The sequence below is a fragment of the Jaculus jaculus genome, chromosome 12 (assembly GCF_020740685.1).
Source record: "Jaculus jaculus isolate mJacJac1 chromosome 12, mJacJac1.mat.Y.cur, whole genome shotgun sequence".
NCBI lineage: Eukaryota > Metazoa > Chordata > Mammalia > Rodentia > Dipodidae > Jaculus > Jaculus jaculus.
In genome coordinates this window covers 6351441-6375778 of record NC_059113.1, presented here as the reverse complement: position 1 = coordinate 6375778, position 24338 = coordinate 6351441, and the positions used below count along the sequence as shown (strand labels likewise).

The 24338-nt window shown below is 47.9% G+C and overlaps 2 protein-coding genes and 1 pseudogene across 2 annotated transcripts; 1 reads left to right on the top strand and 2 right to left on the bottom strand.

Moving 5' to 3' along the window:
• Positions 1 to 6491: 6491 nt before the first annotated feature.
• On the top strand, positions 6492 to 7880 carry LOC123453693 (putative tripartite motif-containing protein 75). Its single transcript, XM_045131308.1, has one exon. The coding sequence runs from the start codon at positions 6492 to 6494 to the stop codon at positions 7878 to 7880; it is 1389 nt and encodes a 462-aa protein (XP_044987243.1).
• Positions 7881 to 12800: 4920 nt separating this feature from the next.
• LOC123453724 lies at positions 12801 to 13742 on the bottom strand (annotated as a pseudogene).
• A 2238-nt stretch (positions 13743 to 15980) lies between these two features.
• On the bottom strand, positions 15981 to 17441 carry LOC123453692 (putative tripartite motif-containing protein 75). Its single transcript, XM_045131307.1, has 2 exons — positions 16275 to 17441; positions 15981 to 15986 (listed from the first exon to the last, which is right to left on the bottom strand). The coding sequence occupies exons 1-2, from the start codon at positions 17439 to 17441 to the stop codon at positions 15981 to 15983; spliced, it is 1173 nt and encodes a 390-aa protein (XP_044987242.1).
• Positions 17442 to 24338: the final 6897 nt, after the last annotated feature.

The following is a 24338-nucleotide window of genomic DNA, read 5'->3' as shown; positions in this document are numbered from 1 at the left end:
AGACTGGAGAGATGGCTTAACAGTTAAAGTGCTTGCCTCTAAAGCCAAAAAACCCAGGTTCAATTTCCCAGGACCCACATTAGCCAGATGTACAAGGTGGCGCACGCATCTGGAGTTCATTTGCAGTGGTTGGGTGCCCTGACATGCCCATTCTCTCTCTACCTCTCTCTCCCAAATAAATAAATAAAAACGTTTTTTAAAAAGCAATAACCCTTTGAAAGACTGGGTTGTGAAACAAAGTGAATGAGAGTAAACCGCTCTGAGCACTTGGGAAGGCGGTGAGGGTGAAAGACGCCCTCAGCTCAGACCTCTGCATCCCCAGGCCGAAGGAGCCTAGGCTGGCTGCAAAGAGGAAACGCTGCGGCTGAGCTCCATGGACACACAGTCCAGTGTGAGGTCAGGAAGAGGCCGGACCTGGCCCTGCAGATCTTGGCTTTCCTCATGGGGATGATGGTTAGGGTTTTGAGAGGATTAGTGAAAGTTTACACTGGGATGTAAATGAGAAAATGAGACCATGTTTCTTTGTCTCTTTTTTTTTTTTTTTTTTTTCCCTTTTGGTTTTTTGAGGTAGGGTCTCACTGTAGCTCAGAGTGACCTGGAATTCACTATGTAGTCTCAGGGTGGCCTTGAACTCATGGCGATCCTCCTACCTCTGCCTCCTGAGTGCTGATATTAAAAGTATGCACCACCATGCTTGGCTGAGATCATGTTCCTTAACTGGAGACCCCCCTGCATTCTCTCATTGGCTGCGTAGTCTTGTGTGCTTGGTATTAGGGGTCCTAGAGGTGTATGGAAGTCCTGGCCACACTGTGCTTTGTGGCTTTGAGGATCTTTCTGGGGGAGCCACTTCCTTCCGAGATCATTTCACAGGAGCAAGGGCTGGGCAGATGGCTCAGCAGTTAAAGGCTCTCAGAGGGGCCAGATAAACAAGGAACTGATACGGTGTGAGTGCCCATTACAGATTATACCCGGAGAGGGAATTCTAACCGGGGAATCCACTTATTTTAAGGCTGAATGTCAGTTAGGAGGGTAGCTCACTGCAGCATGTGCTTAGGACATGTGGTAGACTGCGTCAGATGTCCCCCATAAACTCATGTGTTTTGAATGTCTCAGCCTCAGCTGATAGCAATTTGGAAGGAGGAGCCTGGCTGGAGGAGGTGTGTTGTTGGGGGCAGGCTTAGGGATGTTATAGCCAGCTGCCCCTGGCCAGAGCTCTGCTCACTCTCTTGCTGCTGTCTTCCACCTGCTGCGGCAAGAAGTGATGCCCCACCTCTGCTCTGGGGCCACCCTTCCCCCGCCATCATGGAGCGTCCCCTGGAGACTCTAAGCCGGAATAAACCATTTCCTCCCATCAGCTGCTTTTGGCTGGGTGTCTTGTCCCATCAACCGGAAGGTAACTAACCCCAACAGTATTGAGGGGCCCTAGGCTTGATTTTTTTTCCGGCACCAAATAAATAATGAAATGCACGGTAGTTGTGGTGGCAAGCTCTTCCGTGACATTGGTCCAGAGGCTGAAGTAGCCGAACCCAGATCTGGCCCTTCTCTGGGCGCTGCTGCTCTCTGCCGAGCTGGGGGCAGTGAGGGAGGGCTGGTGAGAAGGTGGTGATCTGGAGAAACAGCACTGAGCCCTGTGTGGAGTCCCTGTCCCTTCATCTGCCCCTCGGGCTGGTTTATAGACACTCAGAGTTTAAAAGGACACCCAGAAACCTGGCCAAGATCCCTGTCACTCCGCGCTCAGGGCTGCACCGAGGGTGTCCATTCATGGCCTGCACAATGTGGACAGTCAGAGTTGCAGGGGAATGTGACCCACAAATCTGAATAAGTTTGGAACAGTCCGCGAAGGATGTTTGTTTTTGTGTTGTTTTGTTTGTTTCGAGGGTCTCATTCTAGCCCAGGCTGACCTGGAATTCATTCTGTAGTCTCAGGGTGGTCTCGAACTCACGGCAATCCTCCTACCTCTGCCTCCTGAGCACAGTGATTAAAGGCGTGCGCCACCATGCCTGGATGAACTTTTTTTTTTTTTTTTGACATAATGAAGATTGAACCGAGTTCTTGTTGTGCCAGTGAACTCTAGCCCCACATCCTCAGCCCTATTTCCACTCCGCCGGCCCACCCCGTGCTGGAGATACAGACCTTGTTGCTGGTCCAGTGATAGCCCCCGATCTACATCTTAATCCCCCCACCCCCCGCCACACAAGATCTTTTTTGTGGTAGGGTCTCACCGTAGTCCAGGCTGACCTAAAACTCACTCTGTGGTTCCAGGCTGACCTTGAACTCACAGCAATCCTCCTACCTCTGCCTTCCGAGTGCTGGGATTCAAGGAGTGTTTCACCCCACCTCGCCCTTAACCCCATTTTTACCTTTTGACTTTTGAGAACCTATTGAGCTGCCAAGTCTAGCCTTGAATTTACTCAATGGCACAGGCAGGTCTTAAACTTACTTCCTTTTTTTTTTTTTTTTTTTTTTGTTTGTTTTTCAAGGTAAGGTCTCCCTCTAGCCCAGGCTAACCTACAATACACTAGTCTCAGGGTGGCCTCAATCTCATGGCAATCCTACCTCTGCCTACTGGGTGCTGAGATTAAAGGCGTACACCACCACACCTGGTTTACTTTCTTCTTGAAAATTTTTGAGGGAGTGTGTATGAATATGGACATGCTAAGGCCTCCCTTGCCAGTACAAACTCCAGATGCATGTGTATCTGGCTTTACATGGGTACTGGGAAATCAAACCTGAACCATCAGGCTTTGCAAGAAATTACCTTTAAATTCTAAGCCATTTATTTCTCCAGCCCCGAGGCCTTGAAATTTCTAAACCTCCCCAATAACTAGGATTACAGGCCTGTGTCACTAATCCCATCTAAAGGACAGTTTATAGTAATGTCTTACTATATGTGTTTGTGTGTGTGTGTGTGTGTGTGTGTGTGTGTGTGTGTGTGTGTGTGTGTATGTATATATAATAAGTTCAGGGTTATTGGGAAATAACTAGAATGAGACTCTGCCTCAAAATTACTTGAGAGAGAGATTGGGCATGCAAATTCCAGATACATGTGCCACCTTGTGCATCTGGCTTATATGGGGACCACAGAATTGAACCTGGTTCCTTGCATTTTGCAGGTAACTGCCTTTACCACTAAACCATCTCTCCAGCCCCCCATCCTTTCTTTTTTTCTTTTTTCTTTTTTTTTTGATTTTTTTTTTTGTTTTGTTTTGTTTTTCGAGGTAGGGTCTCACTCTAGCCCAGGCTGAGCTGGAATTCACTATGGAGTCTCAGGGTGGTCTCGAACTCACAGCGATCCTCCTACCTCTGCCTCCCAACTGCTGGGACTAAAGGTGTGTGCCACCATGCCCAGCCCATCCTTTCTTTATTGTGGCTTTGTGTTGGGAGAATTGACCCTTCCTGGATATCAAGGTTTTGTTTACTTATTTATTTATTTTAGTTTTTCAAGATAGGGTTTCGCCCTTGCCCAGGCTGACCTGGAATTCACTATGTAGTCTCAAGGTGGCCTTGAACTCATGGCGATCCTCCCACCTCTGCCCCCAAGTGCAAGTGCTGGGATTAAAGGTGTGTGCCACCACGCCCAGCTTGTGTTTACTTATTTTTATTTTTTATATTTTAAGATATATTTTATTTTTGTTTATTTATTTGACAGAGAAAGAGGGGGAGAGAGAGAGAGAGAGAGAGAGAGAGAGAGAATGGGCATGTCACAGCCTCCAGCCACTGCAAGCAAACTCCAGATGTGTATGCCCCCTGTGCATCTGGCTAATGTGGGTCCTGGGGAATCAAACCTGGGTCCTTTGGCTTTGCAGGCAAATGCCTTAACTACTATGCCATCCCTCCAGCCCTGTTTTTTATATATTTACAAGGGAAGAAAGACACAGGGAATAAGAGCACCAGGGCCTCTAACCACTGCAAATGAACTCCAGATTCATGTGTCACTCTGTGCATCTGGCTTTATGTGAGTGTTGGAGAATTGAACCCAGGTAGTTAGGTTTTGCAGGCAAGTGCCTTGATGGATGAGCCATCTTTCCAGCCTCCAGGTTTTCAGGATTTTTTGGTGAGGGGAGGTCGCTGAAGAGATGGTTTAGAGGTTAAGACTCTTGCCTGCAAAGCCAAAGGACTCAGGTTCAATTCCCCAGGATCCAATGGTAAGCCAGATGCAAAAGAGGGTACATGCATCTGGAGTTAGTTTGCAATGACTAGAGGCCCTGGTGCACCCAAATTCTCTCTCATTCTCTCTCTCTCTCTCTCTCTCTCTCTCTCTCTCTCTCTCTCTATATATATATATATATATATATATATATATATATATATATTCTGCCTCTTTCTGTCTCAAATAAATAAATAATAATAATAAAATTATGCTTTGCAGACAAGTGCCTTAACTGCTGAGCCATCTCTCTAGTTCCAGTTTACAGGGTTTTTTTTTCTTTTTTAATGAGAATAACTTTTTTTATTTTTTTTATTTTTTATTTACTTATTTGACAGCGACAGAGAGAGAGAAAGATATATATATATATACATATATATACATATATATATATATATGTATATATATAGAGAGAGAGAGAATGGGCACACCAGGGCTTCCAGCCACTGCCAAAGAACTCCAGACGTGTGCACTCCCTTGTGCATCTGGCTCACATGGGTCCTGGGGAATCGAGCCTTGAACTGCTGTGGTGGCGCACAACTTTAATCCCAGCACTCGGGAGGCAGAGGTATGAGGATTGCCGTGAATTCAAGGTCAACCTGAGACTACATAGTGAATTCCAGGTTAGCCTGGGCTAGAGTGAGACAACCCCCCCCAAAAAAAATAAGGGCTGGAGATATGACTTAGTGGTTAAGGTGTATGCCTGAAAAGCCTAAGGACCCAGGTTTTATTTTCTAGGTCTCACGTAAACCAGAGGTACATGAAGGCACATGTGTCTGGAGTTTGTTGGCAGTGGCTGGAGGCTCTGGCGTGCCCATTCTCTCTCTCTTTCTCCCTTTCTCTGTCTCAAATAAATAAATAAATAAATAAATAAATAAATAAATCTTTAAAAAAATAATAGATAAAAATTAAAAACCAAAAAAGAGGGCTGGAGGGACAGTAGAGATGGCTTAGCGGCTAAGGCATTTACCTGCAAGCCAAAGGACCCAGGTTCAATTCCCCAGAACCCACATAAGCCAGAGCACAAGGGGGCGCTCACATCTGGAGCTCATTTGCAGTGGCTGGAGGCCCTGGTGTGCCCATTCTCTCCCTCTTCAAAATAAATAACTTACATTTTTAAAAATATTAGGCAGGTGTGGTGGTGCACGCCTTTAATCCCAGCACTCAGGAGGCAGAGGTGGAAGGATTGCTGTGAGTTCAAGGCCACCCTGAGACTACATAGTGAATTCCAGGTCAGCTTGGGCTAGAGTGAAACCCTGCATCAAAAAAAAAAAAAGAGGGCTGGAGAGATGATGTAATGGTTCAGGTGCTTGCTTGCAAAGCCAAAAAACCCAGATTTGATTCCCCAGTACCCACATAAGCCAGATGCCCAAGGTGGCACATGTATCTGGCGTTTGCATGTAGCTGCTGAAGGCCCTAGCACACCCATGCTCCCTTGCTTGCTCTCTCTCCCTGCCTCTATCTATTGCTCTCAAATAAATAAAGAATTTTTTAAAGAAGAAGAAAGTAGCAGGGCGTGGTGGCACACACCTTTAATCCCAGCACTCAGGAGGCAGAGGTGGAAGGATCTCTGTGAGTTCAAGGACACCCTGAGACTGCATAGTGAATTCTAGGTCAGCCTGGGCTAATGTGAGATCCTACCTCAAAAAAAAAACAGCCAGGTGTGGTTATGCACGCCTTTAATCCCAGCACTCAGAAGGCAGCGGTAGGAGGATTGCTATGAGTTCAAGGCCACCCTGAGAGTACATAGTGAATTCCAGGTCAACCCGGGCTAGAGTGAGACCCTACCTCAGGGGGGGGGGGCCTGTAAGTGTATATGTACATAAATGTGTGTATATATGTGTGTATGTGTGAGATTTGACAGAGAGGGAGAGAGAAAGAGCGAGGCACAGGTAGAGAGAATGGGCGCACCAGGGCTCCAGCCACTCCAAATGAACTCCAGAGGCATGCACCACCTTGTGCATCTGGCTTATGTGGGGCCTGGGGAATCGAACTTGGGTCCGTAAACTTCTCAGGCAAGCGCCTTAGCCACTAAGGGAGTGAAGGAATATTTTGTCCTCTTCCAGGAACAAGTAGGCACTTGCCAGCGGTGACTGCTGCTGACCCAAGGAGGTGCTGAGCGTGGCTTCATACTCAGTCGGTTTCGGAATCGGACTGAGACCAGCTGCAGTTTGGGTGGAACTCGACTGGACAGACTGTCACAGGGGCCAGTCACTTCCTGTGCTGTCAAGACATCACTCTGGCTACCGGTGCAATCTGAGAGTGAATCTGCTTGTCCCTGGAAGGTATCCCAGTGTCGGTCAGAAGAAAGCCCACTTCAGTGCAGGCCTTCTTTCCCAGCTGGATGGCGCTGGAAAAGGCCTTGGCCAATCTCCAGGCAGAATCCAAATGTCAGATCTGTCTGGGTGAAATGACAGACCCTGTCACGATCGAATGTGGCCACAACTTCTGTTCCACGTGCATCACGCAGTCCTGGGCAGATCTGGAAGGCAGGTTCCCCTGTCCCGTGTGCCGCTACCAGTGCCAGAAGAGCCCGCTCACGGGCAACCTGCAGCTGCGGCGGATCCTTGCCAGGGCCAGGCAGCTGCACGGGCAGCTGAGCAAGACCCAGGAGGAGAAGCCACAGTGCGAGAAGCACGGCCGGGCCCTGACCCTTTTCTGCGAGCAGGACCTGGAGCTGCTGTGCGCGCTGTGCCCGTGGCTGCCGGCCCACCGGGGCCACCCCGTGAGGCTCATCGAGGAAGCCGCCTCCCAGCACCGAGCGAGGCTCCACGGTTACATGCAGGCTCTGAACAGGCAAGTGGCGGAGCTTCAGGATGCGCTCGCCGCTCAGGCCCGACGCCAGGCGCAGCTGCAAGAGACCATGGAGAGCGAGAGGTCGAAGCTGTGCTCCGAGTGCAAGCAGCTGAAGCAGCTGGTGGACCGGGAGCAGCAGGCGGTGCTGTCCAGGCTGGGGAGGGAGGAGCGGGAGATGGTGCAGAAGCTGCGCGGCTGCACGAGGCGGTTCGCGCAGCACGTGTCGGCGATGGAAGCGCTGCTCGCCGAGGCGTCGGAGAAGAGCGTGACGCCCGACGTGGAGCTGCTGATGGGCGTCGGGAGCCTCTTCCGCAGGTGCGAGGACGTGCAGCCCCCCGCCTTCTATCTCTTCGAGTTCACGAGGCACGGGTATTGCCTGCCTCCCCGGTTCTCCACGCTGCAGGCAATTAGACAGAAGTTTCGCGAAGCGATTACTCTGGATCCCGAAACGGCAGCTCCTCCCCTGCTCGTCTCCGGGGATAGGAAGTCCGTGCGCTGCTGCTTGAAGCCCGGGCGAGGCGGCCCCGGGAGCCCAGCGCGCCCCGAGCGCTGCGCCGCCGCCGCCGCCGCCGTCCTGGGCGCGCAGAGCTTCGGCGCCGGGCGGCACTACTGGGAGGTGCGGGTGGGCGACAAGGCCGAGTGGGCCGTGGGGCTTTGCAAGGACCCCGCTGGGGACGGGGACGGGCGCCCGAGTCGCCGCTGGGTGCTTCGGCGGCGGGGCGGCGCCTACGTGGCTGAGCACACGGTCTCCGTCGCGCTTGAGCTCGCCGAGAAGCCCAGCAGGATTGGCATCTACCTGGACTACGAGCTGGGTGTGATTTTCTTCTACAACCTGAGTGACAGGACTCACATCCATTCTTTCAGGGATAACTTTTCAGAAGCACTGAGGCCTTATTTCCACGTTGGAGAGGATTCCAAACCTCTGTCCTTCCAGTGACAGAAGGATGAGCTCCTTGTGACATTGCTTTCCTCCTCTTCCCTTCCCTTGCCTTCCTCCACATCCCTTCCATCGCCTTTCCTGCCCTTCCCCTACCTTGTCCTAAAACTGACCATGCAGTCCAAAGTGGCCTCCAAGCCTTCTGAAAGCTGGGGATTTCTTCAGCCATCATGCCCAGCTAACAGCTTTTACGAACACTTCTATAACTTAGGCCAGTAAGGGAAATTTATGCTTTTCATTTTGTTTTAATAATGACAGGTGCTGTGGATTCATAGATGTGGACATCAACTGCCATGTGTTTCTGAAATTTTAAGAGTATAAAAATGTAATTTTAAGCAACTCAATTAGCCCAGTCAGCACATCATGGAACTCTGAAGACGGTAATTTTACAACTTTGAGCATGAGCATATTTGACTTGCCTACGTATGCATTTACCAGTTTCATTAGCACTTGAGACATTCCAGGTGATAGAGAACAAATCATCAAAATTGGAAAACCCAACGAAAGTACATGCCTCATAGTATACAAATGTTAGTTGGGTCACGAGCTAAACACACCATGGTTATGCAGTTTTAACATAGGGGGGAAATCTAGTTGAAGGATGGACAGAAACTGCATCATGTGCAAACTTCTGTCAATTTTAAATACGTTTCATAATTGTTTAAATAAAATAATTACAAAAAAATTAAATATATATTTTCACTGTTTTTCATGTTTTTCACCTTTGAAACTCCACTCTCCATCATATCCCCTCCCCCCTCTCAGTCAGTTTCTCTTCTTGGAAGGTGTGATAGAGATAATTCAATGCTGAGCACTCCTCTATCACTTCTCAGCACCGTGATGCCTTTTGAGTCATCCCAAGGTCACCACCATCTGAAAAGAGAAGGTTCTCTAACTAAAAGTGGGAGTAGTCTTAATTTATGGGTGTGAACATTGGGAGAAGTGCTCACCATGGGCTGGAGAGATGGCTTAGTGGTTAAGGTGCTTGCCTGCAAAGCCAAAGGACCCACACAAGCCAGATGCACAAGGTGGCACATGCATCTGGAGTTCGTTTGCAATGGCTTGAGGCCCTGGTGTACCCATGTCTCTCTCTCTCAAATAAATAAAAATGGGACTGGAGAGATGGCTTAGTCCCTGCAAAGCCAAAGTACGTAAGTTTGATTCCCCATGACCCATGACATAAGCCAGATGCAAAGTGATGCATGTATTTGGAGTTTGTAGTGGCTGGAGGCTCTGGCACACCTATTCTCTATCTTTCAAATGAATAAATAAATTACAATTTTAAATTCAAAATTTTTAAAAAGTTCTCACTGGGCAGTTTGCTGAGCATAATATGTGCATTTAAGGCAGACACCAGCAGGTGTTACACCCTAGGGCTCATGACTTCCCTTTAATAGGTTTTCAGTATCAGGCATGTATTCCCTCTCATGGAGTGGGCCTCCAGTCCAATTAGAGAGTAGTTGGTTTACCCCATAACAGACATGCCACTATTGCTCATTTGGCCTGGTTGGCCAAACTTTAGGCTTGCAGTGTCCACTGTGGTTTATCTTCACTGATGACTTCTGTCTCCCATAGGACTGCATGCAGTATAGCTTTTTCCAGCTTTCTGTCAGCTAGTCTATTTTTTTAAAATATTTTATTTTTTTTGCAAGCAAAGAGAGAAAAGAGGCAGAGAGGATGGGCATGCCAGGGCCTCTTGCCACTGTGAACAAATTCCAGATGAAGGCACCACTTTGTGTATCTGGCTTTATGTGGATAGTAGGGAATCAAACCCAGAGTGTTAGGCTTCACAAAGTGTCTCAACCACTGATCCAGCTCTCCAGCCCCTGCGTCTAGTTTTATGTGAGTGCTGGAAAATTGAACCAGGGCCAACAGACTTTGTAAGTGTCATTAGCCACTGAGCAATCTTCCTAGCCTAGGGGGTTGTTTTTAAAGACAAGATCTTGCTATATAGCCTAACGTTATATAAAAAAATGGCTAGAAGCTGGGCAGTGTGGCGCACGCCTTTAATCCCAGCACCTCGGAGGCACAGATCAGAGGATCACCATGAGTTCTGGTGTATCTTTGAGATATAAGAGGTCTTTTGTTGGTGGGGGGAGAGAGAGGGTTTGACATAAGGTCTTGCTCTAGCTTAGACTGACTGGAATTCACTATGTAGTCTTAGGGTGGCTTGGAACTCATTCATGGCAATCCTCCTACCTCTGCCTTCTAAGTAGTGAGATTAAAAAGGTGTGTGCCACCATGCCAGGCATAAGAGGTCTTTTTATTTTTACTTTTTCATTTATTTGTGACAGAGGAGAGAGAGTGAGAGAGAGAGAGAATGGGTAGGCAAGGGCCTCCAGCCACTGCAAATGAACTCCAGACACATGTGCCACCTCATGCATCTGGTTTACAATAGGTAGTCTCAGGGTGGCCTTGAACTCTCAGCAATCTTCCTACCTCTGCCTCACAGTGCTGGGATTAAAGGCATACACCACCATGCCTGGCTCCTATTTTTTTATTTTTTGGTTTTTCAAGGTAGGGTCTTGCTGTAGCCCAGGCTGACTTGGAATTCACTGTGTAGTCTCAGGGTGGCCTCAGGAACTCTTCCTACCTCTGTTTCCTGAGTGCTGGGATTAAGGGTATAGGCCGTCATCCCCAGCTAAGAGAACTGGTTTTTTGTTTGTTTGTTTCGAGATAGGGTCTCACCCTAGGTCAGGCTGACCTGGAATTCACGATGTAGTCTCAGGGTGGTTTTGAAATCATGTCAATCCTCCTATTTCTGCTTCCCAAATGCTGGGATTAAAGGCGTGTGCCACCATGCCCAGAAAGAAGTCTCTCTTTTAAAATGTTAGTAAAGCCAGGTGTGATGGCCTACACTTTTAATCCCAGCATTTGGAAGGAAGATAGAGGAGGTTCCTTGTGACTCTGAGGCCAGCCTGGGACAATGCTAAGGACAGATTGAGTTCCAGGTCAGCCTGGGCTAGAGTGGGACCCCCACCTCAAACAAAAAAGTAATAGTAATGGAGCCCAGGGGGCAGTTCAGTGATAGAAGGTGGTTTAGCACACATACTCGAAGGCAGGCCCAAGCAATTTCCCTGCCTCAGTCTCCCCAGGACATGGAAATATAGGCCCAGGCAGAGAATCCTAGTCAATTAAGACAGAAAAACTGGCCTGGCGTGGTGGCACGTGCCTTTAATCCCAGCACTAAAGAGAGGTAAGAGGATCACAAAGTGGCACATGCATCTAGACTTAGTTTTCAGCGGCAAGAGGCTCTGGTTCTCTCCTTGCAAATAAATAAAAATAAAAGAACAAATGCTAACTAAATCTATTGTGGTACTTTTCTTTTTTCAAGTAAGGTCTCATTATAGCCCAGGCTGACCTGGAATTCACTATGTAGTCTCAGGGTGGCCTCGAACTCAAGGCGATCCTCCTGCCTCTGCCTCCCAAGTGCTGGGATTAAAGGCATGCACCACAATGCCCAGCTTTTTTTTTTTTTTAAAGGTCTCATTCTAGGCCAGGCTGACCTGGAATTTACTATGTAGTGTGAGGGTGGCTTTGAACTCACAGAAATCCTCCAACTTTGAATCTTATTAAATTTTTATTTGAGAGAAAGAAAGAGACAGATATGTGCATGTAAGAGAATAGGCACACTAGGGCCTCTAGCCATTGCAAACAAACTCCAGATGCATGCATCTCTTTCGCTTTCCATGGGTCTCGGAGAATTGAACCTGGGTCCTTATGGCTTTGCAGGCAAGTGCCTTAACTGCTAAGCTATTTCTCCAGTCCTGAATTTTTTTTTTTTCTGCTTGTGGGATAATTCTTTTTTAATAAAGTGAGGTTTACATTGTTGGTATTTTTTTTAAAAAATGGCCATATGCAAGAAACAAACCTTTGAGGTTCAGAAATAGGGAAGTCAAGAAAAGCAGGCAACATGGACATGGGAGAGTGCAACCTCTGAGCAGGCAAAAGGACCCTCTGGAAGTACAAGCAGCTGGTGCAGCCACACCAGGATCAAGGGGCCATACAATGAATACAGTTCAGACCTTTTCATTTTAAACTCAAGTGTATCTTTAAAATGTTCTAGCACCAATTCAATGGTGCAAGCACAGGCATTATTCAGCCTAAGGGTGCATGGGATACTTGCTTTCCAAGCACACATGCTTGCTACCCAGCAGCTTCCCTGGCATGAAACACATAGTGTTGGATGTTGTCTGCACATTTGGCCTCCCCTCTTGACAACCAGTACAGGGCCATTCTAGGAATGAAATAGAAGGTACCACCTGAGACCCCAGTCTGAAGACCAACAGGCAGATTTTTGACCTTCGGTGGCATTTACATATAAATAGGCATAAATAAAGCCATCAGGCACAATGAAGTCCAGGAGAACAAGGCTGCATAGCAGACATAGTGAAGGAAGTAGGGTAGGATAGATAGCTGTGCATGCCTCTGACTCTAATCCATCCCAATCTCCTGGAATGTGGAACATGATGGAGCGGAGCGGGGTCCCACACAAAACTGAAGAAAAATCCAAACACACGTACACTGTTGCCTCAGGAGTGTAGAAAAGATCATTACAAACAAAAAATTCCAAATTTAACCTTAAACCAGGTTTACTTTTTTAAGTTGTAAATGTTTCTAATATAGCAGCAAAGGATGTTTGTAGAAAAAATATACTTTTAAAAAAATAGTTGAAAAGATCTAAAGTATAAAAAGTTTAAAAATATATATCTTAAGTAAAAATATTGTCAAAACATAGAAAACTTAATTTTAGAAAGGTCATCTATCTACTTTAAAAAAGGACTGGACTCAGCTGTGGCTTGCCATCCCTATGTGACACCACCCTGACGCAACAGGGAAAATGAGCTCAGGGCTGTGAATGTCACCTGGTCCAGGCCCAAGAAGCCTTCAGTGAGCTCCAGTTCCTGGTGACAGCTTCTGTTCTGCCCTTCCCAGAGAGTGGGACAGGCCTAGCAGCTATAGCCCTTGCTAATAACAATCATCCCAAGATATTTTTAAAATCAACAAGTGAGCAGGAATGGGTTCCTGGCTGTGTGTGGGTGTGGGTACAGTACACGTGAGATGTTGTTGAGGATGCATGACCTTGTCCTTGTCAGGGGCCTTCCCCCTCAGGTCTCCACCAGAATCTCAACCACATGGTCCAGATCCGCCAGGTCAGACTTCAGGTGGAGCTGGGAGGTGGGGCGGCTGCAGCAAAGCCCTCCAGCCCGTTGCAGATGCCCGGCTTGGTGCCACTCATCATTCCTGTCAATACCGTGTCCAGGTCGTAGTAGGAATTGTCCACATCTGAGAAAAGTTCCTCTACAGAGCTTGGATTTTTGTTCTCCAGCGTCTCAAAGATCTGGTCCAATGACTTCTGAAAGCATCCTCTGTTCTCCTGAGGGCTGTCCATCTCCCAAAGTCTGGCTACTCTGAGGGTTCCTTGGCCCATGTGTTGAGTTGACTGTGGGAAGTTCAGAAGCTGGGCCTTGCAAGGGGCCTTCTTCCAGTTCAGGAGCAGGGTGCTCCCCATCCGGGCTCCTCACAGTGCGACATAGGATCTCTGTAGACACCAGGCGGTCAAGAGGTGCCGGTTCTGCATTCTGGGGCACCATCCCATTCCACACACCATCCCGGCTCATCTCCTCTTGGATCTGCCGGACTGTGTTGGCGATGAGGACAGAGGGGCAGAGGTTGGGCTCCACCAGCATGTGACATACTTGGAGCTTGACCAAGGACATGTCCAGAAGTGACTGCCGCTGCAGACTATAGGAAGGGACGCTGGCAAAGCCCTCCCCACCTTCCTCCTGATCACATTTCCTCTTCAGACCTCGTGCAAACGTCATGTCCAGGCAGGCGGCTGCAGGGAGGCCGGCCTGCCCTCCCAGGAATGGCCGTGACCCGCCTGCAGGCGCTCCAACCCCGGCTTGGCTTGCAGCAGCCAAGGGAAATTCAGCTCGGGGCGGCGGCCAGAGGGGCCACGATGGGAGGGGAGGACGGCCGGGCGGGGTGGACGAGGGAGGGAGACCGAAGCGAGACCAAGAGGGCCGGAGGGAGAGCGCGGAGGGGAGAGCGGCGGGAGCGAGGACCGAGGCCGCTCCTGCTCACCGGGCCCGTCACTCGGACGCCTGCAAGAAGGCGACGGTGCAGGACGGCGGCGGAGGGAGGCCCGTCGGTCTTCGCCGCCCAGGCCTCAGGCGCCAAAGGGCACACCACCGGTCGCTCACCTACGCCGCTCCACCCAGTCCTGAATTTCCTTCCCCCAAGGTAGGGTTTCACTAGTCCAGGCTGACCAGGAATTGACTATGTAGTGTCAGGGTAGCCACAAACTCAGCGATCCTCCTGCCTCTGGATTAAAGGTGTGCGCCACCACACCCGGCTCTGACTCTCCCTTCCAGGTTCTATAATTACAGGTATATACCCCCCCACCTGGCCCAAGTTGTGCGTTGCTGGGATTGGGACCATCAGCCTTATGCTCAGGAAGCACCGTAGGACTCTGCACCGCAGCCTCGTGCATGCTGTGTGTTCACTCTTGACGCAGTACTCCATTACCCCCAACACACACCCGGCGACTTCCCTTACATGGGTGTGCATTGACACTCCCAGCTATTGGGAACATGAACACAGGAGCATCCCAGTTGTGACAGGCCACAGCTTTCCAGTCTCCCCCAGCAGCCAGGAAGGCAATGCTGAGACCCCATGGCAGGTAACCCCGCCAGCCTGGACAGAACAGAGCAGCTTGCTGCACCACCATCCCAGACTCCTGTAAGGCCGGCCCCGTCACCCATCCGAGCATAACAGCTGTCTCTCCACAGTAGGGGCCCCAATATCTCCTATGATAGCTCTGATGGATTATAATGTCACCCATGGGGTGGGAGGGGACTTGCCAGGCATGTGTGAGGTATTGAATTTGATTTCCAACACAAGGGAGGGACAATAGTTCCATTGACCTGTTTTCTATTAATGAATCAATATGGGCGTGATGTTTTTGGAGGTTTCTTCACTGAATCAATGTGTATTGTATACAGCATTCTTCTGTTTTTATTTATTTATTTTTTATTTTATTTTTTTTGGTTTTTCATAGTAGGGTTTCACTCTAGTCCAGGCTGACCTGGGATTCACCATGTAGTCTCAGGGTGACCTTGAACTCAGTGATCCTTGCCATCCAAGTGCTGGGATTAAAGGTGTGTGCCACACACCGGCTCCTTTTTGTTTTTATTAAGGGCAAAGTAGGGCTAGAGAGATAGTTCAGTGGTTAAGGCGCTTGCCTTGCAAAGCCTAAAGACCAGAGTTAGATTCCCCAGTACCCACGTAAAGCCAGATGCACAAGGTGATGCATGCGTCCGGAGTTGCTTTGCAGTGGCTAAAGGCCATGGCATGCCCATTCAATCCACCTCTTTCTATCACACTCAATCTCAAACTGTTTTGAACTAGGGTCTCACTCTAGCCCAGGCTGACCTCTAGAAAGGGTGGGAGAAATCCAGCTGGAGCTGAGCTAGTAGCCTTCCCGATTAGCTGACAGGAAGCTGAAAAGTGAGTTCGAGGCCACTCTGAGACTACATGGTGAATTCCAGGTCAGCCTGGGCTAGAGTGAAACCCTACCTTCAAAACACAGACGCACACACACAAACACACACACTCACACACACACACACCTTGGAAAGAACTATGCTACATGCAGCCCTTTGGAAGAGAAAAGGCCTCAACAGTGTTAAACAGAAGTGGACCCTGCAAGCCTTAAGATTGGCCAGACAGGCCAAATGTATCAACTGGTGCAATAGTGGCGTGCCTGTTTTCTGGAGAAGCCAGCCACTCTTGCCTGAACTGGTCTACATGAGACCTGACCTTAAAGAGAAAATAAACTGGACATAAACAGGAAGCTTAGGGAGGAGGATGACTGTGAGTTCAAGGCCAGCCTGTGTTAGAGTGAAATCCTACCTTGAGGGAAAAAAAAATGGGATATGAAGCAAATTACTCAAAGTGACAGGTTGTGGGGAGAGCAAGGTGGTTGGTTACCAAATAGATGCAAGGAAAAACGAGATGGAACTTTTAGGGAGATCATTGGGTTTAGGGGAGTTCCTGCCTTCCACTTGGGCTGTAGAAGGAGCACCCAGGCTGCTGTCAACGCTGCGGAAAAAAGCGAGAATCCAGGACCATTTCACACAGCAAAGTGCAATTAGAACCTTTATTACCAGTACCCTCTAAAAACACCACACAGACGACAGTCACCCAGGCAGTTCATTCCCCCTTGACAATGCTGATGCTAAGAGATTTTGAAGAACATTCAATAGAGAAAAAAGGGACAAGGTCTTCTGTAAATGTGTCCGTAAAAACACACAGACAGGATCTACTGTTCAAATTATAAAAGGCTACGTCCCCAAGCTCAGAATCCAGAAACACACCGACCCGGCTCACCTCCCCTACCCCGGGCACGTTGGTGGATTGTTGGATCTGCCAGCTGCCGCCGTCGCCCGGAGCCGTGAAACCGCCCAAGCGGACCGACTGGTAGCACACACCCACGCGCCACTTCCCCGAGCCGCGCACCTCCACCTGCCAAAAGTATCTCCCACTTCTCAACGCCTCCCGAGCCGGCACAGTTACATAGTAAGGAGGCAGGTCAGGGGATGCGTTTGTTTCCTCTGCTAATTTCATACTTTTCCGATCTTCGGAGATGACAACGTCAGGGGGCACATTTTGAACGTCCAATGTCACGTCTACCTGAAACGTGCTGATCAATTTTTGCAGGCTACAATAATGTGGAGGGAAACGGCAACTCTCCTTTCTTAACTCGTATGAGAAAACCTCCGGCACTTGTATGCTTTCGTAGGTATTGATAATACATCCGGCAGTTCTCAGGAAATCCAGGTCTGCTTGCAAACACTTCTCTCTGATATCACTCACCATATTCCTTATTGTGGCCACGTGGGCAGACAGGAGGTTTCTGTTTTCCTTTAGTTTTTCTTTAATATCCTTCTCGTCAAGATGTAGCCTGGCCTGCATTACATCTTCTTCCCTATCCAAGAACTGCTTAAGTTCTTCAAATTCTGATTTTGACGCCTTCTTCCAATTTCTCATATTTAACCTGATCTTCATAGATCTAAAAACCTGCAACTCACACTGTATTTCAATCTCTTTGATTTGCTCCTGCAGACGTTCGGCGTAACCTTTTAGCTTCCTCCTGTATCGCATGGCCGCTTCTTTGATGGGCAGCGTGTCATGATGCTGGTGGTCGGAGGAGAGCCGGCACTGGGGACACAACAGCTCCAGGTCCTCCTCACAGAAGAGGTCTAGGGCCTCCCCGTGCTTCTCACACAGCTGCTTCATGTTGTTCTCCGAGGCGGGCAGCTGCTGGATAACACTGACCACCTGGCGTAACTGAGTGTTGATCCTGAGTTGACCACTGCAATGGGAGAAGCAGGTGGGACAGGGAAAGACTTCCTGTAGACCTTCCCAGCACTGGCGGATGCAGGAGTAACAGAAGTTGTGGCCACACTCAGTGGTCACGGGGTCACTCAAGTAGTCCAGGCAGATGGAGCATCCGGCCTCTGCTTGGAGCTCGGCCACGGAGAGCTCATTGGCCATCCTCGGGAGCTTGGAAGTGAGGGGCTGGAGTGCGCGCCCTCCTGGAGGCTGGCTCCGCCCCTGCCACACACTGGGCCCTGCTTGCCAGTGATTCTTTCTCTGTGTGAGCAAATGGTCAGGCACTCCTAACCCTGTGCTGCTGGGCCACGTTCACACCAACCCAAGCTTGGCCACTTAGTGTCCTTTGTTGGGAGAAGGCATGGAAATAGACAACCAAGGAGGGAATTCCAGACTGGAACACCGGACAGGTCAATCAACAGGGTTTCTGTTAATATCAGCAAAGGAGAAACAAGTGTTCAGCAAAACAATAAAGAACCTACATAGCAGGCTGGAGAGATGGCTTAGTGGTTAAGGTGCTCGCCTGTGAAGCCTAAGAACCCAGCACTAGGGAGGCAGTGGTAGGAGAATTGCCATGAGTTCAAGGCCAGCCTGAAATTGCACAGGGAATTCCAAGTCAGCCTGGGCCAGAGCAAGACCCTACCTCAAAAAAAAAAAAAAAAAAAAAAAAAGTATGGGGCTGGAGAGATCGCATAGTGGTTAACACACTTGCCTGAAAAGCCAAAGGACTCAGGTTCCGTTTTCCAGGACCCATGTAAATCCAGATGCACATGGTGAGACATGCATCTGGAGTCTGTTTGCAGTGGCTAGAGGCCTTGGGGTTCCCCCACCCCCTCTCTCTAATAAATAAATATTTTTAAAAATATTTTTCAGTTGGTCATGAAGGCACACGCCTTTAATCCCAGCACTTGGGAGGCAGAGGTAGGAGGATTGCTGTGAGTTTGAGGCCACCCTGGAACTACAAAGTGAATTCCAGGTCAGCCTGGGCTAGAATGAGACTCTACCTCAAAAAAAAAAAAAAAAAAAACCAAAAATTTAATTCAATTAAATAAATCTTTTGTCATCAAAACAAATCCATAAACACATCCACACACACAAATTCACAGATAAGTATAAGATAGAATGATATATAAAACATGTACAGGGGGAGCTGGAGAGATGGCTTAGCAGTTAAGGCACTTGCCTGCAAAGCCTAAGTACCCATGTTCCACTATCTGGATCCCACATAAGCCAGACACACAAGGTGATGCAAGCGCAAAGTTGTACGTGCACACTTAGTGGCACATGTGCCTGGTGTATGATTACAGTGTCTAGAGGCCCTGGTGCACCAATTCCCAGCTTTAAAAGTCCAGTCTGTTGGTCTTACCTTCAAAAACAGTATGACCGGGCATGGTGGCGCATGCCTTTAATCCCAGCACTAGGGAGGCAGAGGTAGGAGAATTGCCATGAGTTCAAGGCCAGCCTGAAATTGCACAGTGAATTTCAAGTCAGCCTGGGCCAGAGCAAGACCCTACCTCAAAAAAAAAAAAAAAAAAAAGTATGGGGCTGGAGAGATGGCATAGTGGTTAACACACTTGCCTGAAAAGCCAAAGAACTCAGGCTCAGTTTTCCAGGACCCATGTAAATCCAGATGCACAGGGTGGCACATGCATCTGGAGTTGGTTTGCAGTGGCTGGAGGACCTGACACTCCCATTTTCTATTTGCCTCTCCTTCTCTCTCAAATAAATAAAATTTTAAAATTAATTAAAAAAAAAATTAAAAACCAAGTATGGAAACTGGGGAGATTGCTCAGTAGTGCTTGAGAAATCTGCCAACCCAGGTTCAATTCCCCAACCACCTACATAAAGCTGGATTTGTTTGCAGCAGCAAGAGACCCTGGTGAATACACACACAGTCGAGCAAATCAGTTTTAAAAAATTAATCTTTTTAAGCCTGAGCTAGAATGAGACCCTACCTGGAAAAAACCCAAGGTTTTTTTGTTTTGTTTTGTTTTGGGTTTTTTTTTTTTGGGGGGGGGTGGGGTTTCGAGGTAGGGTCTCACTCTGGTCTAGGCTGACCTGGAATTAACTCTGTCATCTCAGGGTGGCCTTGAACTCATGGCAATCCTCCTACCTCTGCCTCCCAAGTGCTGGGATTAAAGGCGTGCGCCACCATGCCCAGCTCCAAGTATTTTTAATGTTATATATGCAGATAAGATTAGCAGCATGTATCTAATCTTTAGAAACATAATGTAACTTTAATTTAGGGACAGGAATGGAGGTAGGTGCTTGCCTATCCAACACTTCGGAGGTGAAGGAAGACGGTTCAGAGTTCGAGGGCAGCCTCAATTGCATACTGAGTTCCACATTACTTTGGACTATATGAGAAGTTGGGGTTAGGGATGCAGGTTAGCCAGAAGATAGCTGGGAGCAATAGCCCAGTGGGAGAATGAGGCTCTGCGCAGCAAGCCCGGAGTTTGATCCCCAGCAGCATATAAACAATATGGTGGCACAGGCCTGGATTTACAGCACTTGGAAGGTAGAAAGGGGATCAGGAGTTTGAGGCCAGCTGGGTGTGGTAGCATAGGCAATCTTTTAATCCCAGCACTCAGGAGGCAGAGGTAAGCAAATTGCTGTGAGTTCACAGTCAGCCTGGGTTACAGTAAAACCTTACCTAAAAAAAAAAAAAAAAAAACAGCCAGGTGGCACATGTCTTTAATCACCGCATGGGGCAGGCAGAGGTAGAAGGATCTCCAAGAGTTCGAGGTCACCCTGAGACTACATAGTAAATTCCAGGTCAGCCTAAGCTAGTGAGACCCTACCTCAAAAAAAAAAAAAAAAAAAAAATAGGGGCTGGAGACATGGCTTAGCAGTTAAGGTGCTTGCCTGCAAAAGCCAAAGGACCACAGTTAAATTCCTCACAACCCACATAAAGCAGATGCACAAGGTGGCGCATGCATCTGGCGTTCATTTTCAGTGCCTGGAAGACTTGGTGTGCCCATTCTCTCTTATTCTACCTCTTTCACTCAAATAAATAATAAAAATAATTAAAAAAAAAACTCAAAATACCCAGGCATGGTGTTGCACACCTTTAATTCCAACACTTGGGAGGCAGAGGTAGGAGAATCATTGAGTTCAAGGCCATCCTGAGACTACATAGTGAATTCCAGGTCAGCCTAGGCTAGAGTGAGACCCTACCTTGAAAAAGAAAGAAAGAAAGAGAGAGAGAGATAGAGAGAGAGAGAGAAAAATAAATAAATAAATAAATATTGGCAATTTAGGACCAGCTAGCATAAATGGGTAAACAAAATTTGATAATATATTTACCTGGGTGCTCTTTTGTTTTAACCTAACTCATTCCTTACATGTAGGTTAAATCTTTTCAGCATTTGGGATACTGGCTCAGCAGAACCCAGGAAGATAACTTTGTAGTATCAGAATGTTACCCAACTGTATATTATTTACTTTATTGGAAATATGCTAAACAGTGGTCAATGGATTTATATTTGAAAAAAGTGCACTGGGCTGGAGAAATGGCTCAGTGTATAAATACTTGCTGAACATGCTTTAGCACCTGAATTTTAGTGGCAATTAAATTTTTTTATTTCAACTTTATTTATTTATTTGTCAGAGAGAATGGGCATTCCAGGGCCTGTAGCCACTGTAAACAAGCTCCAGATCCATATGCCACTATGGGCATCTCACCAGCTAGTAAACCAAAATAAATACCAAAAAAAGAAAAAATGCTCAGTTCCAAAGAGCCCTTATTTCATATACCAGTTAAAAATCCTCAGGCTGGGCTGGAGAGATGGCTTAGCGGTTAAGCACTTGCCTGTGAAGCCTAAGGACCCCAGTTCGAGGCTCGGTTCCCCAGGTCCCACGTTAGCCAGATGCACAAGGGGGCACACGCGTCTGGAGTTCGTTTGCAGAGGCTGGAAGCCCTGGCGCGCCCATTCTCTCTCTCTCTCCCTCTAACTGTCTTTCTCTCTGTGTCTGTCGCTCTCAAATAAATAAATAAATAAAATTAAAAAAAAAAATCCTCAGGCTTAGCCAGACATGGTGGCGCATGCCTTTAATCCCAGCACCGAGGAGGCAAAGGTAGAAGGATTGCCGTGGGTTCGAGGCCACCCTGACACTACAGAGTAAATTCCAGGTCAGCCTGGACTACAGGGAAACCCTACCTCAAAAAAACAAACAAGAAAAAAAAAAAAATCCTCATCTCTGGGAAGATGGTTTTAAAGTTCTGAAGTTAAAAGCACCTGCTTACTGCTGGTTCAAATTCCAAGCCAACAACATAAGCCAAATGTTAAAAAAAAAAAAAGCAAAGAAAATGAAGAAAGGTACACAAAAACTGTCTGCTGTTCATTCGCAGCAACAAGAGGCCCTTACACACAAGTGCAAATAAATTAATTTTAAAAATTCCTCACCTTATTGCCACGAGTTCAAGGCCACCTGAGACTACATACTGAGTTCCAGGTCAGCCTTGGCTACAGTGAGACTCTGCCTCGAAAAACCAATACATAAATAAACGCTCACCTCCTTCTGTGGTTACCTTCACCTCGCTGGAACAAACCACTCAACCCAAAGCAGCTGACAAGGAGAAAAGCGTTGCTTCTGCTTGCAGTCTCCGCAAGTTCACTTAAATTTAAGCAGAAGAGCCGGGAAGCTGGCTTACTTAATACCCAAAGGCCCACCCCCAGCAGTGCATCTCCAGCAAGGGTCAAGCTCCCAAAATGCCTCCAGCTGGGGAGCAAGCAATCAAAACACACGAGCTTACAAAGGAACATCTGACTCAAACCACAACTTCTGTGCTCCTGGGCAACCAGCTACAGCTGAGGGTCCCTATGACATCTTCCTTCTGTAAAACTTGGTAGAATAGTTCACAGCAGTAATCACATTTATCAGGATTTTTTTTTGCTTTCTTTTTCTTTCCTTCTCTTTTTTTTTTGTTTGTTTGTTTTTTGAGGTACTGTCTCGCTCTAGCTCAGGCTGACCTGGAATGCGCTATGTAGTCTCAGGGTGGCCTTGAACTCATGGTGATCCTACCTCTGCCTCCCGAGAGCTGGGATTAAAGGCATGCGCCACCACGCCCAGCTTGTTTTATTTTTTGAGGTAGGGTTTCACTGTAGCCCGGGCTGACCTGGAACTCACTGTGTAGTCTCAGGGTGGCCTCAAACTGGAACTCATGACAATCCTACTTCTGCCTCCCATGTACTGGGATTTCAGGCGTGCAGCACCACTCCCGGCTCCTTGAACTTCTGATCCTCTTCTCCTGTCTCGGGTGCTGGAACGGTACCCATGTACCTCCATATCCTAATTGAAAGTGCTAGGTATCAAACTCAGGGCTTCATTTAAAATAAATAAATATATATTAAATATTTTATTTATTTATTTGACAGAGACCGAGGTAGAGAATGGGCATGCCAGGGCCTTTAAGCCACTGCAAACGAACTCCAGATGTATATGCCACCTTGTATATCTGGCTTATGTGAGTCCTGGAGAGTTGAACCAAGGTCCTTTGGCTTTGCAGGCAAATGCCTTCAATGTTAAGCCATCTCTCCAGCCCTTTTAAAAATATTTTATTTTGCCGGGTGTGGTGGCACACGCCGTTAATCCCAGCACTCGGGAGGCAGAGGTAGGAGGATCACCTGAGTTTGAGGCCACCCGGAGACTACATAGTGAATTCTAGGTAAGCCTGAGCTAGAGTGAAAACCTACCTCAACAAGCCAAAAAAAAAATTCTTAATTTGCAAGGAGACAGAGAACAGGTGCACCAGGACCTCTTGCTCCTGCGTATGAACTCCCGAAGCATGCGCCACTTTGTGCATCTGTCTTTACATGGATACTTGGCAGTCAAACCCAAACCGTCAGGCTTTCAAGCAAGTATCTTGAACCACTGAACTCTCTTCATCCCAAACTCAGGGCTTCTGCCATGTTAGACAAGCATTCTACCAACGAGGCTACCTCACCACTGTTTTTCTTTGTTTTTGATTTTTCGAGGTAGGCTCTCACTCTGGTCCAGGCTGACCTGGAATTCACTCTGTAGTCTCAGGGTGGCCTTGAACTCATGGTGATCCTCCTACCTCTGCCTCCCAAGTGCTGGGATTAAAGGCGTGCGCCACCACGCCCGGCTACCACTGTTTTCTTTTAAAAAAAGAAAAAATTTGATACAGAAATAGGCAGGTAGAGAATGGGCGTGCCAGGGCCTCCAGCCACTGCAGTGGAACTCCAGATGCGTGTGCCCCCTTGTGCATCTGGCTCATGTGGGTCCTTTGTCTTTGCAGGCAAACCTTAACCATCTCTCATCACTAAGCCATCTCTCCAGCCCCGACTGGTTTTTGGGGTTTTTTTGATAGGGTCTTCAGCTCAGATCACTTCAATTTATTATGTAGCTAACTCCTAATCCTGCCATTTCCACCCACACTCCCTCCTCCCATATTCTGGGATCACGGGGGGGGGGGGGGTTGTCACCAGGGCATTTGTTGTTTTTTTTTTTTGCAAGCAGAGGGACAGAGAGTGAGCATGCCAGGACCTCCAGATGTGTGGTAATAGGGACTTGAACCCAGTCATTATGTTTTGCAGGTAAGCGCCGTAACTGCTGAGCTACCTCTCCAGCCCATGGACTTTGTGCTAGGATTAAAGGCTTAAATTTTTTTTGTTTTTCGAGGTAGGGTCTCACTCTAGCCCAGGCTGGAATTCACTATGTAGTCTAAGGGTGGCCTTGAACTCACAGCCATTTGCCTACCTCTGCCTCCGGAGTGCTGGGGTTAAAGGCATGTGCCACCATGCCCAGCTTTCATTTTGGATTTATTGTTTTGGTTTGACTTTTTTAATTTTTTATTTTATTTATTTGAGAGTGACAGACACAGAGAGAAAGACAGATAGAGGGAGAGAGAATGGGCGTGCCAGGGCCTCCAGCCTCTGCAAAGGAACTCCAGACGCGTGCGCCCCCTTGTGCATCTGGCTAACGTGGGACCTGGGGAACCGAGCCTCGAACCGGGGTCCTTAGGCTTCACAGGCAAGCGCTTAACCGCTAAGCCATCTCTCCAGCCAGGTTGACTTTTTTTTGTTTGTTTTATGA

Bases quoted from the DNA above. Each gene is read 5' to 3' on its own strand.
- LOC123453692 (XM_045131307.1), bottom strand. From the start codon at position 17,441: ATGGCCAATGAGCTCTCCGTGGCCGAGCTCCAAGCAGAGGCCGGATGC.
- LOC123453693 (XM_045131308.1), top strand. From the start codon at position 6,492: ATGGCGCTGGAAAAGGCCTTGGCCAATCTCCAGGCAGAATCCAAATGT.